Source organism: Ixodes scapularis, unplaced genomic scaffold, assembly GCF_016920785.2.
Source record: "Ixodes scapularis isolate PalLabHiFi unplaced genomic scaffold, ASM1692078v2 PGA_scaffold11__112_contigs__length_91849675, whole genome shotgun sequence".
Lineage (NCBI taxonomy): Eukaryota > Metazoa > Arthropoda > Arachnida > Ixodida > Ixodidae > Ixodes > Ixodes scapularis.
In genome coordinates this window covers 36,188,170-36,204,535 of record NW_024609837.1, presented here as the reverse complement: position 1 = coordinate 36,204,535, position 16,366 = coordinate 36,188,170, and the positions used below count along the sequence as shown (strand labels likewise).

The following is a 16,366-nucleotide window of genomic DNA, read 5'->3' as shown; positions in this document are numbered from 1 at the left end:
CCCTAGTAACACGCCTCGTACGCATCCGTCTTTTGTATGATGTAGGCTATAGCAGTGTGGCCGCGGCATTGGGGTCAGGCAAAAAATCCGAGTCAGTGCTCTCGAAACGCACGCGCGCCGACTTGTAGCCAGCAGAAGAGAGGTAGTGCGCATGCCCAGAGTGCGTCCCACAACCGGGTAGCGAAAAGTGACCACGCGCAGGAGGGGCGAACATTGGAATGGTCGGTTGGCGTTTGAAAGTGCGACCTCTGAGCGCCGCCATTTTGCCGCTGGTACACTGTAGAACGTCCGACGGTCAAGCCTATACACTATAGAGCCACCAAATAGGCTACGTGTTGAAGTAACGACGCTTAAGACGTCTATGGTGCTTGAAAAAATGGTTGCTAGTTATTCGAAGCTTTGTTGCCTTAAATGGCAGGAAACTTTATGTATGGTAAAAGGTTGAAAAGCGCGGAAAAAGATACGAGGACGAGTAGAAAACAGGAGCGACATGGACAGGTGTTGTTCGTGTCGCTCGTTTTTTTTTGTGTTTTTTCTCTTTCGTTTTTTAATTTTGAAATTGCCATCAAGCAACATTGGCGGACGCCATTTGTTGGGCAAGAAGCGTGTATTTGGATCCGAGTCTTTGCCAAATGCTGACGCAGACCTCGTGTCCCATACGTGACCGGACTCCTTTCGCGAACAATGGCGGACTCTGATGAGTGGCGCAGCACCTAATAGATGGCGCGCTCTTTTGAAGAGGGACTATTGCAGCCGCTCTGCACTAGGCACCAAAATGGCGGCGCCCAAAAGGTAACCTGTGCAGCTGGTTCCGATACTAGAAACATAGTTTATTTGGTGACATTAGTGAAGCCTGGGGCGCTAAACTCGAAAACACAAAGTTGGAGTCGAAAGTACACGGAGTGCGCCGATTGGACGCCGGTGAAAAAAGCGCGAAGTCATCGTCGGGATAGTCCAATCGGTGCGCTTCGTGAACTTCGGCTCCAACTTTGTGTTTGACGAGTTTAGCGCATAGAGTTATTATAATGTTCGCTAGAGGTTCAACTGGCGCTAGTGTGCTGCTCCAAATTTAAGCAGACAGCAACCAGTCCGAAATTTACTTACGGTAATGCATTTCTATGGGAAAAAGCGAGTGCATTTTCTCTCTGCGCTCGAGTATAAGAGCAAATATCACGAATAATTCGTACGTACTAGGTAGCTTGGAACTTTTCTGAATCACGCAGATGAAATAAATTGGTCAGTTACAGCGTTTTCATTTGAAATTCGTGGCATAAAAAACGGTGCTAAAACCGCTTCGTACGTGTATTTATGTGCACTGTTGGACACTGTTAGCGCGAACACGCGTCGGCGCTTTTGAGCATGAGGGACGCACGTGCCAAACGAACGAAGGACATGTGGAAAACCGAGACGGCAAGAACTATGCAGTAAGACTGGATAAGTAAGTCTTTGTGCATGCAGACGATCATAATAAATTGAAAGTCTCGTATTATAGTTAGATTTGCAATAAATAAGTACTGTTTTATTCTTTCTGCTCGTGAATATGTGCGAAGATGCTTGTTCTCGGTTCAAATCATCACCCGCAGGCTCCAAATCTTTGCGAATGGGGAGAAGCCATAGAACAGGCGCTCGATTAAAACTGCCCGACATAGGAAATAATGAAAAGACACACCTCTCGTAGCCCTCATACTTTTTTTTTTTTAAACAGATTGTCAAGATGCACGACGGAGTCTTCATATAGTGACAGAACGGACATATTAGCAATATATAAACGCCACCGGAATGCCAGCGAGCGCTAAACTCAATCTACATTCCTTTCGATTGTTATTTTGCTTATAATCGTCACTCGTTTTTACACACCGGCTGTGGAACAGAGGTTTGAGCCTGAAATAGAGTGAAGTTTAACATCGTTCAGTGGTAAAGAAAAGTGCTGTAACTCAATCAATTATACTTTCACAATATCAATAAAGGTACATACTATCCGGTACAACCAAAATAACAAAATTTATTCGTGTTATTTTACGGCGAATAGACAAAATTCACGTGCGTTTTCCCATGGAATGCACAGAAGCACCGCAACAGTAGACTGGTTGCTGCCTGCTTCAATTTGCCTCCCGGAAGTCGCATAGACGCTAGCGCCAGTTGAACTTCTAGCGTACATTATAATAACTCTATGGTTTAGAGCCCCTGGATGGATGGATGGATGGATGGTTAGATGGATGTTAACGGCTGTACATTTTAGGACTGGTGGTAACTTGCGCCACCTATAACTTTGTCAGGGCGTGCCCCTTTTTGTCAGACTGGTGCCCCGAGTAAAGCGTTTTCTACCCATGGTGGCCGGACTGGCTTTCGAAGCGTGGTTTCTCGCAAAGCGTGTGTAGTATACGATTGGGGGGAGTGTTTTTCTTTCTTTCTTTTGGCGCACGCGCAGTCGTGCACCGGGTGCGGCTCCATCGAAAGAACGAGAAGATGGCCAAGCACATGAAGCGCTTCCTGGTGTTCTGGGTGGAGAAGCTGCTCTACGAGCTCGACCACGTCCGCATCACGTTCATCCTCGACTGCAACGGCTCCGGATACGCGAACCTCGTGAGTGGACGGCTTCGAATTCAAAACCAAACCTTTATCTGGCAAATATATTTGCCAGATGAAGGTTTGGTTGTTTTTTTTTAGATCACATATGCTCTAAAATAAAGTTACCGCTACTTTTGGAGATTTTGTCGTCCGTTACACGGATAGCAGCAAGAATGCCTTCGAGACGTTCTACCGGGTGTCTCAAATAGCAGCCAGGCTCCTTAAATCGACCGCAAACATCGGTTCCTTGACCTATCGCGTTACGATTTTGTGCAGGGTCGCGCCACAGGTGCTGCAATCTTTCTATAAAATTTGCCAAGATCTAACTTTCCTGAAGAAAAAGTAAAATAAATAAAAAGGCTTAACTCCTATAAAAACGCAGAGTTGTCACCGGTCTTCAAACCGTAGGGCGCCCTATTGTTTGAAGACCGGTGGCTTATCTGCATCTATATAGGAGTTAAGCCCTTTTATTTATTTTACTTTTTTGACAGGTAAGTTTGATCTTTGCAAATTTTATAGAAAAAATGCACCACCTGTGGGCAACCCTGCACAAAATCGTAACGCGATAGGTTAAGAAACTGATTTTTGCGGTCGATTTAAAGAGCCTGGCCGCTCTTTGGGACACCCAGTGCAATAATTGAGAGCTAAAACAGAAAACGCAGATCGCATCGATTGTGTAGTTGCGTATGTTTTACTCCTCCGCTAATTGGAGTGTTGCTTTTGGCCGGTAAGAACGCCGAACGCCAAATTACGAAGCAACAAACATGACCACAATAAGACTCGCTTCTTAAGGAGATTACAAGAGTTATATGTATTCTAACGATGCAAAATAATGCAATATAAAGCACTCAATCTTGGGTTACTTTTAAAAAGTAATCAGTTACAGTTGCAGATAGTTTGTCAAAAGTGTATTTAAGTTGCTGTTACATATATTTAAAATTAAAGTAACGTGATACAGTTACAGTTACTTCTTCATTGTAACTTAGTTACTTTTAAGATAACTTTTTTTTATTAAGCTATGAAGACATCCACGAAAGCACACACTGTCTGCGATTTATATTTATTTGGAACTCAGAAAACTCTCATTTCACATTTTGATACATATATATACTGTTGCTCTCGCACGACCTTCTCGGATCAAAGCGTTTGCTGCTTCGATACAAGATGGACTAAATATCAAATGATGTAGTTAACGTTGTAACGCAGCAGCAACTGCTTTTCAAAGATCACTCAACTTTGCCCTTTTGATGCTGAACACATCCCGCCCTTTGCTAAAGAGGCGCTCAACGGGTGCGTTTAACGGCTGTGCAGCCGTAAAAAGCTTTCCTAATGGTCGGAAAGTCGTTGAGGCTGAAAAGCGCTGTCGAGGCTTCAGCCTTCCATCGTTCCGTTTCCATTCCCAGCGGTTGTGTTCAGAAATGAAAGTCGAAACTCAACCCGAGGTGCTTGCGAAAGTGAGAGAGAGAGAGGGCGTCCCGGCTGCGTATACTTTTTTTGCAGTATTTGCGGCGAGCAGTGTAGTTATCGCAACTATATTCAACAAGGTCAAAGTGCAGTGCATAGCCGGGCCACGGTAACACAATTGCCATTCGTCACTCATATTGGATTTAAAAAAAAACGTTTGAGAACGGTTATTTACCATCCAACTATTTTCTTTCGTTCTTGTGACGATCTCTCTCTTCCTTCTTATTTATTTAGAAAGCTCTTTTATTCCCGTTTCTCAGCTAATAGGAAGGGGTGATACCGATAAACAAACGTCTCCATTACAATAATGGGGAGAGAATCAGAACGCGAAACAATCTGGAACTGAATAAAGTAAAACAATACCTTTAGTACCAAACAAAATAAAGAAAGGAGTGAACAAAAAAGTGAAAGCCGTTTACAACTTCCTGTAACGCCGAATTGGAGCGCAGCTCTTGAGGAGGAGGAGGAGTGGAGGGTATATTCCTCCTCCTCCCTCGTGATCATGCCTGCTAGTCCTCCTCCCCTCCTGCTCCCCCTCCCTCTCTTTTACCCTCCCCCCGAGGTCACGTGACCCCCCCGGACCATACTAGACAATGAGGGGAGGAGGAGGAGGGGGAGGAGGAGGAGGGCAGAGGTCCGGGGGGTCACGTGACCTCGAGGGGACGGGATCACATGACCTTGGGCGGGCCGTCACGTGACCGGCGGGGGGTCACCCCCCGGGGTACGTGACCTTGGCGGGGGAGGAGGGGGGAGGAGGAGGAGCGGAGGGGGAGGAGGAGGAGGGGGAGGGGCGACGCCGACGCCGACGCCAACGCCGACGCCGACGCCGCACAGGCTGGAAACGGGTCATGTGACCCTCTCCCCCCGAGGTCACGTGACCCGCCCGGACCATACTACACAATGAGGGGAGGAGGAGGAGGAGGAGGAGGGGAGGAGGAGGAGAGGGAGGGGCGCGGTTACGCCGACGGCGACGCCAACGGCGACGCCGACGCCGCTCAGGCTGGAAACGGGCCCCTAAGAGCTGCGCTCTAAAACAACACAAAGTCGTCTCGGAACGCGTTCCTCTTTTCTTTGTAATTTCTTCTATGCAACACAGAACAAATCACTCGACCGTCGATCAGGGGCTCATGGCCCCCGGGGGCAGCTTTTCGTGGTATATAAAAAGACACAAAGAGGGCTCGCACATGGACAATTGCAAGCATAGAGGCTTTACACACGCGCAAGAATACAGCCGCCATTGCTAACCTTCTCTTGTCTTACGGAGATACCGAGCCACTGGAACGGGTGTTGACGAGCCTCCAGAAAGGCCAGTGCTAGGAAGAAGGACACAATGGAATATAAGATGGCAAAAACCTGGACTGCTATTGTAATGACGAAGTGAAGAAAATGGAATAAGCGGAAACAAAAACTGAAGGTCAGTCATGGCGGCGCCCATGCACAGCTGCTGTAAAGCGTCTATAGCGTCTCACTGGTGCCCACGCGTGCAAGCATGTGCAGCGTACGCGTGAACATAGCTTTGACAAGCTTTTAATTGCACGCACTTGCCGGCACGAGCAGGGACATGGCGGTGGCTTGCAATCGTTTATAGATTTCATCGGTGACCAGGGCGCGCCAGCTCAAGGACGCTCACAGCTTTGACTGCATTGCCAAGAAATGCTGCCCCTGAGTATACGGTTGATGCCGATCTTTTTTTTATCATTATTCTGCTTTATTGCGCCACCATTTTTATAAATTATGTATTTCCCTCAACATTTGTCGCTAGGGTATGCCCCAGTCGAGCTCCGTCCAGAGCCGTATGTTGCAAGAGTTTGACCAATGGACAGAGCAAAGACCGCCGCCTGCGCCCAATACCCCCCCCCCCCCCCCCCCTTTCCCCATTAGAGCGTAAACTAAAAATGCGAAAGGCTGCCAAATTCTCCATAGCACCATCTATTTTCTTCTTCTAAAAATGCTACACAGCGTCGAGAAATCAGGAGACACCGACGGCACAATATTGGAAACGACATTGAAAGCGTGAAATAGAAGCATTCAATCTCGCATCACCTATGTGCAGTTTGCTCTGGTTTGGAGCGCAGGTTCGTTTATTTTACCGTTGAAAATGGACGCGACGAAAACCTCACATGCGCCAAGCTTTCAGTCATGAAGAGTTACAGGTTTTTACTCTAGCGACGCTAAAACAGCTTAAATTATTCGAGTCGTATTTTTGGAGCTCCCGACCACCACTAGGAGCTTTTTCACAGCCTGTGGTTGGCCATGAGATGCTCACCTACTCAAACAAATGAAAGGCCAAACTCTCCAAATACACGGCGCTGGCTCCGGTACCGCGGTACGAATGCTCGGTATGCTAAAATCATATTTTTGCAGGATTTGAACGGTACCCGAACGCGCAAGCGCCGTCGGTCCACGGTAACGGTAGTATGGTAACTGTAGTACGGTAACGGTTTGCTAAAAGTCCCCATTGTTCACATGAAGGCGGTGACACTGCGTTTTTTTTTCTAGGAGTCGCTCTTTTGTGCGCGAAAATGAATGCAACGGCTGCTCAGCCCTCACCAGAAGAGATAACAATATTATTAAAAATATGCATGTTTTCCGATTTGAGTCACTTCAGCATTGCGTAAAAGTGTGGGTTCCATATTCGCAACGTTTCGTTTTTATTATTTAAGCCGCCGGTTTCTGATGTTAGGACACACGTGGACGTTTAGGAAGATGGGTAGACTTAGGAATGTCGGATGTGCAACGTCGAGCACGGTTGTTTTGTGTTGAGTTTTTTGCGGACAGATGAAAACCGCGAAATAACATTAATTAAGGAGTAATGCTACTTTGTTCTGCACAAACTACTTGATAGGCAAGAACACGATTGCTACATTCCAAGAAATGCCTGTGCGTCTACTCACCCGTAAAACACTCCAAGAGCCAATCTCTGCGATCAAAGAAACGAGCTCAGCGAATGATGAGGCGGAAAATCCGTTAAGATCTAAAAATGAAGTCTACGCTTTGGCATTACAGAATGCAAAGCGTCATGTTTGCATTGCGTAATGCCACAGCGCAGACTTAATTACGAAATTAAAACTTATGTTCTGCCTCATCATTCTCTGGGCTGATTTCGAAGATAGCAGAGATTGGCTTTTCGAGTGTTTGGTGGTTAAGTAGACGCGCAGGCATTTCTTAAAGTGTATACTTGTGAGGAGCACTTTAATGTACTTCTCAGTCAATGTTTCAGGTACCTCGTTGCATCACTAGAAAGTTCAGATACGTTATCTAGAATGTACCGCATCATTTGTCACTTGCGCGGTGTACTGCTTCGCTTTGCGTCGATTCCTGTTTGATTTTATGTTCTCGACGCAGAGCATGTTGAAAAGATACACACTCCCAAAGGCTGACGAACTCACAGTTACCATGTCGCCTATTCCGCACCTCGCCGTAAGCGTTGGTAGTACGAGACTGTGCAATGGTAACCGCACAACCGCACGGCGTTTATTTGCAGTCCATGGCCCCGTCGCAGTCTCGCTAGTGCACTGACGTTTGCCGAATTTTTGCCGGTTCTTTGCCGAACTTTCCCTCATAAGTTCAGCATGTGCCGAACTTTGCCGAATCTGAAGTTCGAAAGGTTCGGTACATCACGTAGTCAAACCCGCTGTAGTGTTAAAAATATAGGGTCCTTTTTTGCGGAAAGTATAGGTTTCTTTGCGGATACCCTTTAGACACTCTTTAAAAAAAAAAAGTATTTAAGTTATTTTTACTGTTGCTCTAAAAAAAGTAGCGAGTTACAGTTAAAAGTTATCAAAAAACTAACGCGTTACAGTATCGCGACACAAACATCGCAATACTATCCAAGATTGAAAGCACTACATGATATACGAATGAGGATTAGTTCTTATCCGTAACTATCTTTCATATGTGTACATTCTTACCTCGTGACCTTCGGGTGTGTCGGTGGTGCGGTGGCGTCGTTTACGGTATCCTGCGCTGTAAGCATGTGTCGAAGTAAACATATGCATATATATAAATAGATTGTTGCGCTGTAAAATAAGTGGACACAAAGCACTACTAGACAAGAGACGCCCGAGCGTGTAAAACCAAACAAACAAAATGATAGAAAAATGGTCAACATGCGATTACTCTGCCAAAAAACGTGCGTGTACAGAGGAACTCTACCTGAAGAGGTCTCGAACGCTGAAACGTTTCTTGTGTCTCACACGTTGTACATCGCTAGAAAAGAAAAGCAAAAATAGTCCGTGTTGCCTGGGAGTTTCTTTTCGAACACAGTCGTGAATGTAGGGCTGCAACGCCCGAGCGAAGTGAAAAAGGAGCGCCTTTTGCGTGTGCTGAATAAGTCTTGAGCAGGGTATTCATTCTTTAAATGAATACTTTGGTACAGTAAAAAACAGGAAGTGGGTGAAAGTGGGTCGTATCTACGTACGTTGGTTTAGCTTAGTTCCGGTATACCGGGCTTTTGTCATCGTAAAGGGCGTTGAGTCCGACCGCGTGTGAGGGTTGCTAAGCCAACAGGTGCGTCGACTCCAACAATACAGGATAAAAACTGGTTTTGTTGGAGCCGACGCAGCTGTTGCCATAGCAACCCTCACACTCGACCGGACTCAACGCAAGTGTGCGAATCGGCCTTAAGGCTGATTCACGCGCTTGCGTCTGCTTTCCACCGTGTGACTTAAGGCCCATACGCATATTCGCGTTAGAGCGCGGTGCGTTCCGTAGCGGCAAGCGGACGCGTTGCGTTGCGAAGAGCGCTTGCGCCAAACTTGTACGCACAGTTGTGTTGACACGCAGTCAAGAGCCAATAAGAACGCGCTATCGTCGCTAGCGGCTCACCAATTGTAAGCGAAATCCAAGCCAACATGGCGGCGCACAGCGACAGCGTCAAAGTGTTCGATCTTGGGATAATCCCGCTGGCTTCCCCGACGTTTTGTAATGCTTGAACCATCGCAGCCTTAGAAAATGCACTCCCCATCGCTCCCCAAAACAAAAAAAGCAAGTTCTGCGAGCGGAGAATCGGATACGTCTCGCCGAGTCGGCCGAGTGGCGCGAGCGAACACGTCACCCTCCTCGTCTCACTCGGCTTCTGATTGGTCGAACACACCGCAACGCTTCGGAAAGTTGAGCGAATCTCTACTCGCTTGCGTCGCGCTACGGAGCGTTGCGGGAAGGCGCGCGTCGCATCGCGAGCGACCGCTCCTGGCCGCAAGGACGTCGCAACGCACTCAAACGCGTTCAAACGCGAATGTGCGTATGGGCCTTTAAAACACCTCTTAAAATCCCTTACGAGGAGAGAGCGCACTGGTACCAGCTATTTGGCAGTCGTGTAAATTTTGCAGTTTCCGCAGACTTCCTTTTTTCCCTCATAATTTTTTTTAGCTTGAAAAAAACCTTTGGCAGCGTTATTCGCGACTCCCAATAACTATAGGTGACGCCACTCATTTTCCAAAATGGCGGTTATAGTGAGGGTCGGAGGTGCGAGCCGCTATTGAGCCTGTCTGGTGTGCTGGCTTCACTGAGCGACACACATTATTTATGGTAATACGAGGAAGCCAGAGTATTATGAGCGCAGATCACCTCATTACGCTGAAAACAAGAACGGTGTTTAGCGTAATAATTACTCCAGGAAGCATGTTTTAATTCTGGAGCAAAACCGAAACCAACCTCTATTTTGGATTTAATTTCTCGATATAGGTCTTAATTTCGGATTCTTGCATAACGTAAGATGTGTCTCACATCGTAATTATTTAGTTAGAAAAGTTCTTCGTGGAACCTTTTATTTTCTGACATACATGTTCGATCCAGGCTGATATTTGTAGTTGTTGTAGTTGTTGGAAAAATCAGTGCTAATATTTGTCCGTTCTCGCTGCCTTTTCTCGCTCAGATAATTGTCGCGGGAAGTAATGAACTGCGGGCCTTTAAAGACGTTTTAGGCATTTAGATGATTATTTGGTTTAATATTATTCCCAGCCCAAGTATAAGAGAATAATTCCAATTTTTACAATATGTCCACAAGACTTATAAATTAATAAACGCTATTCTCACGGCAACAACCCAAAGACGGAATTCGAGTCAGACAGCTGAAGTCTGTGTGTTTTTTATAGCAACGTGTGGCTCATGCGACTTTATAATGCATCCAGTGTTGGACTGTTTGTCTATCTTGATAACGATGTCAGAGTTTCCATACGCTAAAAAGAAAACAAAATTATACCTTTCTGAAAAGACTATTATGGTTATATGGCGAATTTTCGTGATCTTGGCGTTAATTGGGGCATACGTTGCCGAGATTTGCATTATTAATATCAATACTAAAATTCAGATATTTTAATACGTAATTTTTTAAGCTCTAATATAATTTGTGGCTTATGATCTCATTTCAAACGCGTGAACGAATATGACAATCAAAAGTGTGCTAATTATTATCACTGGTGCGAATTGCAGCATTTTGAATTACCAAGTAATGAAATAAAACTATAGTTCAAAATCAGTGTGTCGAACCGAAAAAAATACGGGTTCGGTTACGGTTCAGGTTCAGGTAAATTTATTTTGTTCCGGTTCAGTTCCGGTTCGATTAATTCGATCCACGAACCGGTTCGCGAACCGGTAGGGGCGCTGAACCGGTTCGGAAATTATAAATGACAAATTGCAACATCAAAATAAATTACAAATAAAACATCTGAAATCAGCACATTCGAAACGGGATACATCGTAGTGTAAGGCTCAGGGATTTCTACCAGGAATGGTTTCTTTATGTGCACTCAAAGGTTACCTCACCGACGTTTACGCATTCGGACTTCATCTAATTGGGTCCGACGCAGTAGCTGTAAAATCCGCGCCCTCCTTACAAACCCACTAACAAGTAGAACTCGCTAACTATCCCGCCACCTCGGCGTGTAAGCAATTGAAGGAACAGTGGGGAGAAAATACAGCTTTCTTTATTTGAACTAGCCTTCAGTAACTCAAATTAGACCCTTAAAGAAGTTTTCATTAAACAAGATACGGAATATGAAAAACACTTCACCGAACGCAACGCCAGAAGGACGTAATAGGATAAATATTAAAATAGAAGAGTTCTCTGTCTCACAAATATGTTAGCTTCTAAGGGCCTATACGAAACCGGATGCATTATTATCAAACTCCCACAGCCTTTTCTTTTCTCATTCCGATGGAAGCAAGCTTTAAGAACTCGCGCGTTCTAGAAACGTGTTATGAAATGAGCACACAGCAGCATTTAGGATTTACGAGATTATAGAAAAATGAAATCCCGTGACGCGATTTTTTTTTTTTTTTTTGCTCAGCCTTTTAATTTTCTTTCTTCCGTGCAAGCCGCGACCAGCGCAATACTGGTTCCTATGTCAAGATTCATGGATGCAGCGTTTGTCAAGATTCATGGATGCAGCGTTTATATTCCTAAGATTGAGTGGAGATTGAAAAATATGTAAGCGAGGTGTGTGTCAGTTGACGGCACTTAAAAAACAAAGGGCATTGATAGCACATTCATTGTCAACAGCGCGTGGCCGAACCGTTTTGACATGAGCCGGTAACCGTTATTTTTTTCCGGTTCAGTTCCGGTTCGGGTTCATCGCGATAACAATATAACGGTTCGGGTTCGGGTTCAGTTCCGGAAAAAAATACCGGTTCGGTTCCGGTTTCCGGTTCGGTTCGGTTCCGGTTCGACACCCTGTTCAAAATCAATGAAAACATTCTTGCTACTGTGAGAAATCGACGTAAAATCACATTAATTGTGGGTAAAGTATATCTTGCTATCAAAGTCGCGACTTTCGACATTCAGCAAAATGTCCAAAGTTGCCGCCAATATCCTTACAACCTCTAGCTCTACCCTTGGGCGGAGAATGAGCGTTCGGCGATGCCTAGTTTATTTTTGCGGTAAAAAAGACCGTGTAAATTTTCTTTTGTGACACCCTGTATATTTGATTTCGCAAATACCGCAAAGCATTTGCTCGAATGAAAGGCAGTTCCAAGGTCCCCTCATAGATTGCGACAGTGTGACCGTGTGTTCGCTCGCGGTGAGAAAAAAATTGGTGTGTGTGTGTGTGTGTATGTTTGTACTGTCTAGAAGTTGATCTGCCTCAACGGGCGACTTGTCTCCCAGCTGTAGACGAGCAATTTGGTCAGTGCAGTACAACCGCTAGCCTGGGGTCTTTAACGTGCACCACCCAGTGGTGATACACGACCGCACGCCGCGGCACGATGCTCATCTAGGTCGAAACGAGTAAGGGCTGGAATTTAACCCAGGGCCCCTGGGTTCTTCAGCGCAAGCTTTCCCTCCACGTGCTCCGAGCTGATGTGCGCTATCCCACCCGGCCACCGATCCCTGCGCTCGTCGTGAGAGATTGCAAGAGCTCGGTTCTAAGCCACAAGCCACAAATGTTTTTTGTTCATGTTGCTTCTGCTTCATCCTAAACAAAAAAAAAAAACAAAAAAAAAAAGAAAGAAAAAAAAAAAAACGCAGACGACGACAACAGGACCCGACGTAGCTGTCAACTGAATTCTGTAACGAAGATAACCACAGATAAAAATATTTCGAAAAAAACGAGGGAATAGACTAAAGATGGACACGCAATACTGTAGTCACTGGCAAGTTAAAAAACGCAGGGCGTGGTTTATTTAATTCACTCTTCTAGCTTCGTGATTGGTTTCTCGACGTTCCTATCGGCTGATGACGCAATCTCATTGGCTGTGGAGTGCCAACGAAATGCTTGGGATTCGCCATGCCCTACGTTTCTTAGGTCGTCTGGGATTATGGAGGATGGATGTATGCATGAATGGATTCTAACGCCTGTACCCATTATAACGGTTGGTAGATTGCTCTACCTAGCGCAGAAACCTTCAAACGGGCGAACGCAATTGCGTCTCCTTGGTTAGGTCGGGTACTCCTTGTTGCCAGTCTTGAGTAAGATATGAGTAGTTGTGAATCAACACGATTGCGGTGGAGATTTTCATTTGTTGGTGGAAAAGAGTCGGGGTCTGTCGCGCTCGTGTAACTGTGGTCGCTGGCAGTAAACGTTACTAATTCACTTCAGGTGTGGAACTCCCGCGGGGGAAAGAGAAAAGGGTTGACCCCCCCCCCCCCCCCCCCCCCCCCCCCCGCTTTCCCTGACTCCCTTCAGTCCGCCTCCCGTCGTTTGAAGAGCCATCTAGATTTTCGTTTCACAACTGTGTGTTTCATACAGTGCGGTGGAACGCCATAAAGACGCTGCGCTTCGAAACATACGTATTCCATAGAATACACTGCAGCTGTCACAGCAGTCATCCGGCGCGTCGAACGACTGGAGGCTAAGGACTTTACGGGAGGCGAGCAGTGGGAGGAGAGATGGGGTACTGCTCGTGCAAGGATCGTATAGGAGGAGTACCGCAACTGAGCTAATCTAGTAACGTCGCTGAAAAGTTAAGAAACACTTTGCTTCATCTCGCTTTGCCATTATTTGTTGTGTTCTTATAAGTCGATGCCCATGCAAAGGACAATTTGCATGACACTCTCTGTGTCGTGCTCCATCCTAATATGATGGTCCTGTAACATTGATCATAGAGACACTTTCTGGAGACATATTCAAAGCAAACATACATATGAAGCATTCATGCTTCGAACTTGCTTGAGGCGTCTCCGCAGATACTTTTGCCATCGTGTCCGCGGAGAAACTCCGCGTCTTTCGAACGATGTACGAGCAGGGCGACAGGGATTATAGGCCGTAATCGAGTCAACATGTCCTGGTACCTCCTTTTTCTTTTTTGCAGGATATGGACCTGATAAGCTTCCTCATTAGTCTCTTCAAGGAATACTACCCATGGGCTCTAGGTAACCCGCCCCTTCGATTTACCAGCCGCACCCCGTTGTCACGGTCTCGTGTTCTTTAGGAAAAAACTAACATACGAGGTGTGATCAAAAGCTTCCGAGACTGATTTTATAGCGCAGAAAGAGAGGGCAGCACAGTGATGCGCGCACAGCAGTCGGAGGAAGGGACATCCGTGTCTCGTTATACCAAGAGGCGTCGCTGTGTGAACGTTTGGAGCTGCGCTACGCGACTTTTTGTGACCCCATGCACGAGCATAATGGCGATCTCTCCGTAGGCTGCGAACCGAAGTGAGAGGGAACATCAAGTTTACGTCAAACTCGGCAAATCTAAAACAGAGACCTCTGATATGATTTAGAAGGCTTATGGTTAAAAAGCAGTGGGGCGTGCCAGGTGTCTTGGGTGGCGCACTGAGGCCTCAAGAATGGAGGAACATCACTGAAGTCAGGGAGAGGTCGGATAAGGTCGCCCTACGCTCTTACAGCGACGTTCTGCCGTTTCTGAAGCGCGAGTGCTACATAAAAGAATTCGCGAAATTCACTGCCTTTTGAAAAAAAAAAACTGCTGAATAATTTCAAAGGTTTCTGTTTTAAAGTTGCCGAGTTTGAGGCAGAAATGATGTTCGATCTCGCTCTGGTTTGCAGTCTATGGTGTAATCGCCATTGTGGCGCTGCACGTGGACACAAAAACTCGTGTAGCGCAGCCCCAAATGTTCACAGGGCTACGCCCTTTTGTATAACGGGACACGAAGGTACCTTCCTTCGACTGCCACGCACGCCTCACTGTGCTGCGTTCTCTTTTTACGCTACAAAACCAATCCTGGAACTTTTTTTCCTCACCTCGTAGAAGTAAAGCTATTTTATATCCAAGCCCAATAACGCAATATTAAACTCAACAACGTATATTCGGCTCGCTCTTAAGTTTTTTTTTAAAATTTCTGTTTCAAATTTACTTGCGATATATATCTACATAATTATAATTAAGTTTCGTAATATTATTTCGATGATGTCGATTTTGACGTTAATTTTTTAAGCTGTTTCGTAAATTTTCCCTGGCCAGGATTTGTTGTCGCTCTTTTGTGGAAGCGATCTGATTCAATTTCGAAGATATTATATATAATTTAAGAAGAAAAGTTAGAAAACAGAAAGCTCGTACACCAAGTTTTTTAATATAAATATTTCAGTACTTTGAGATAATTTCGCGGTTATCTGTACTTCAGATACAGTGCGTGATGCAGTATTAGTGTGAAAATGACATCAGGCGTTTTATCATTTTGTATGAATATTAATGACTCAAACACGAAATTTTATATTTTTTTGGTTTCCAAGTAAACAAAACTTTACTATATTGCGAGATTTTTTGTTTGTAAAAGGTTTTCAGCTTTTTAAACAAAACGTCGACAGTTTTTATTTACTCATTCATTCGCAAAGAAGCCTGCATCTCCGTGAGGCACTTTATCAGAGGGTGAGTTTATAAGCATTCCTAAAGAAGGGACAAACTAGCATTCATACTAGTCTTTTCTGACTACACATATATGTGTCTGAAAAAGTTGATTAGGTCCAATAACAGCTGAAGTTTATATGTTAGCACAGTACAATTTACAAGAACCGCTATCTTTACAGGTTTCATAATGGTGTACGACATGCCCTGGATATTTAACAGTAAGTCACGATTACTACATTATTTCTGCGATGGTTAAAACTGCTATTGTAAGTGTTTTTTGGAGCTGTTTCGAACTAGCATGCGCAAGTTTGATCGTCGATCAACAATGCAGATATTGTCATTTTTAGTTTTAGAGAGTGGGGTAGCCATGGGGAAGGAGAGACAGTGTGGCGTCAAAGTTGACCCTTCCCTGTGGCTCTACGCTAAAATTCAAACTTGGTTTAAATATGAATAGACCTTTTTCGTTTCTTATACAATAGGTCAAGTCGGAGGGTACCTCGAAATAAGCAAACGTACTTTTATTTAATACACTGTTATAATTGATACATTATTAATGGTGCTAATATTATATCACGCTTCTGACGTCAGGTCAACGTTGACAGTGGAACGGAGCAAGGTCAGCTGCCTCGCTTATCGAAAGAAACTTGGCTTTTGAGCATAGGCAATGCTCACAGCTGCTGTCGGCAAACAAGCTTGTCTAAAAAGTGTGCGGTCACAACCATACCTAAGTGAAGCACAGCATAAGTAGAATAACACTCAAACGTCTCAGAAGTGCACAGTATACGAAACCTGGGGTTCGAACTAATTACGGTACACAGCACCTTACATACCTCGTACCAGATCTACTAAACACGCACTTAAACACAGCAGAAATGGACCAAGCACACATTTCGTTTTTTCCATTAAAAAAAAAAATTTGAAATATATACTAAATTAATCATGATCTGCAGTGAGTACGAAGTTGACAGTTATGTTTATTGTGTCTGTTGTGGATTTTAAAGTTGCTGTATCTTTGTATGTTTATTCTGTTTATGTTCCCGTTTCTCCTCCGAGTGCTGTAAAAAAAAGGGCCGGAGCCTCGACAGAAG

The 16,366-nt window shown here is 45.0% G+C and overlaps 1 protein-coding gene across 1 annotated transcript in view; it reads left to right on the top strand.

Moving 5' to 3' along the window:
* Positions 1 to 16,366, top strand: part of LOC8031585 (motile sperm domain-containing protein 2) — a 111,913-nt gene that overhangs the window by 43,989 nt on the left and 51,558 nt on the right. The window contains exons 4-6 of the mRNA XM_029985572.4: positions 2,429 to 2,583; positions 13,780 to 13,840; positions 15,458 to 15,496. Coding sequence (XP_029841432.3) covers positions 2,429 to 2,583; positions 13,780 to 13,840; positions 15,458 to 15,496 — 255 coding nt within the window. The remainder of the gene's footprint in view (positions 1 to 2,428; positions 2,584 to 13,779; positions 13,841 to 15,457; positions 15,497 to 16,366) is intronic.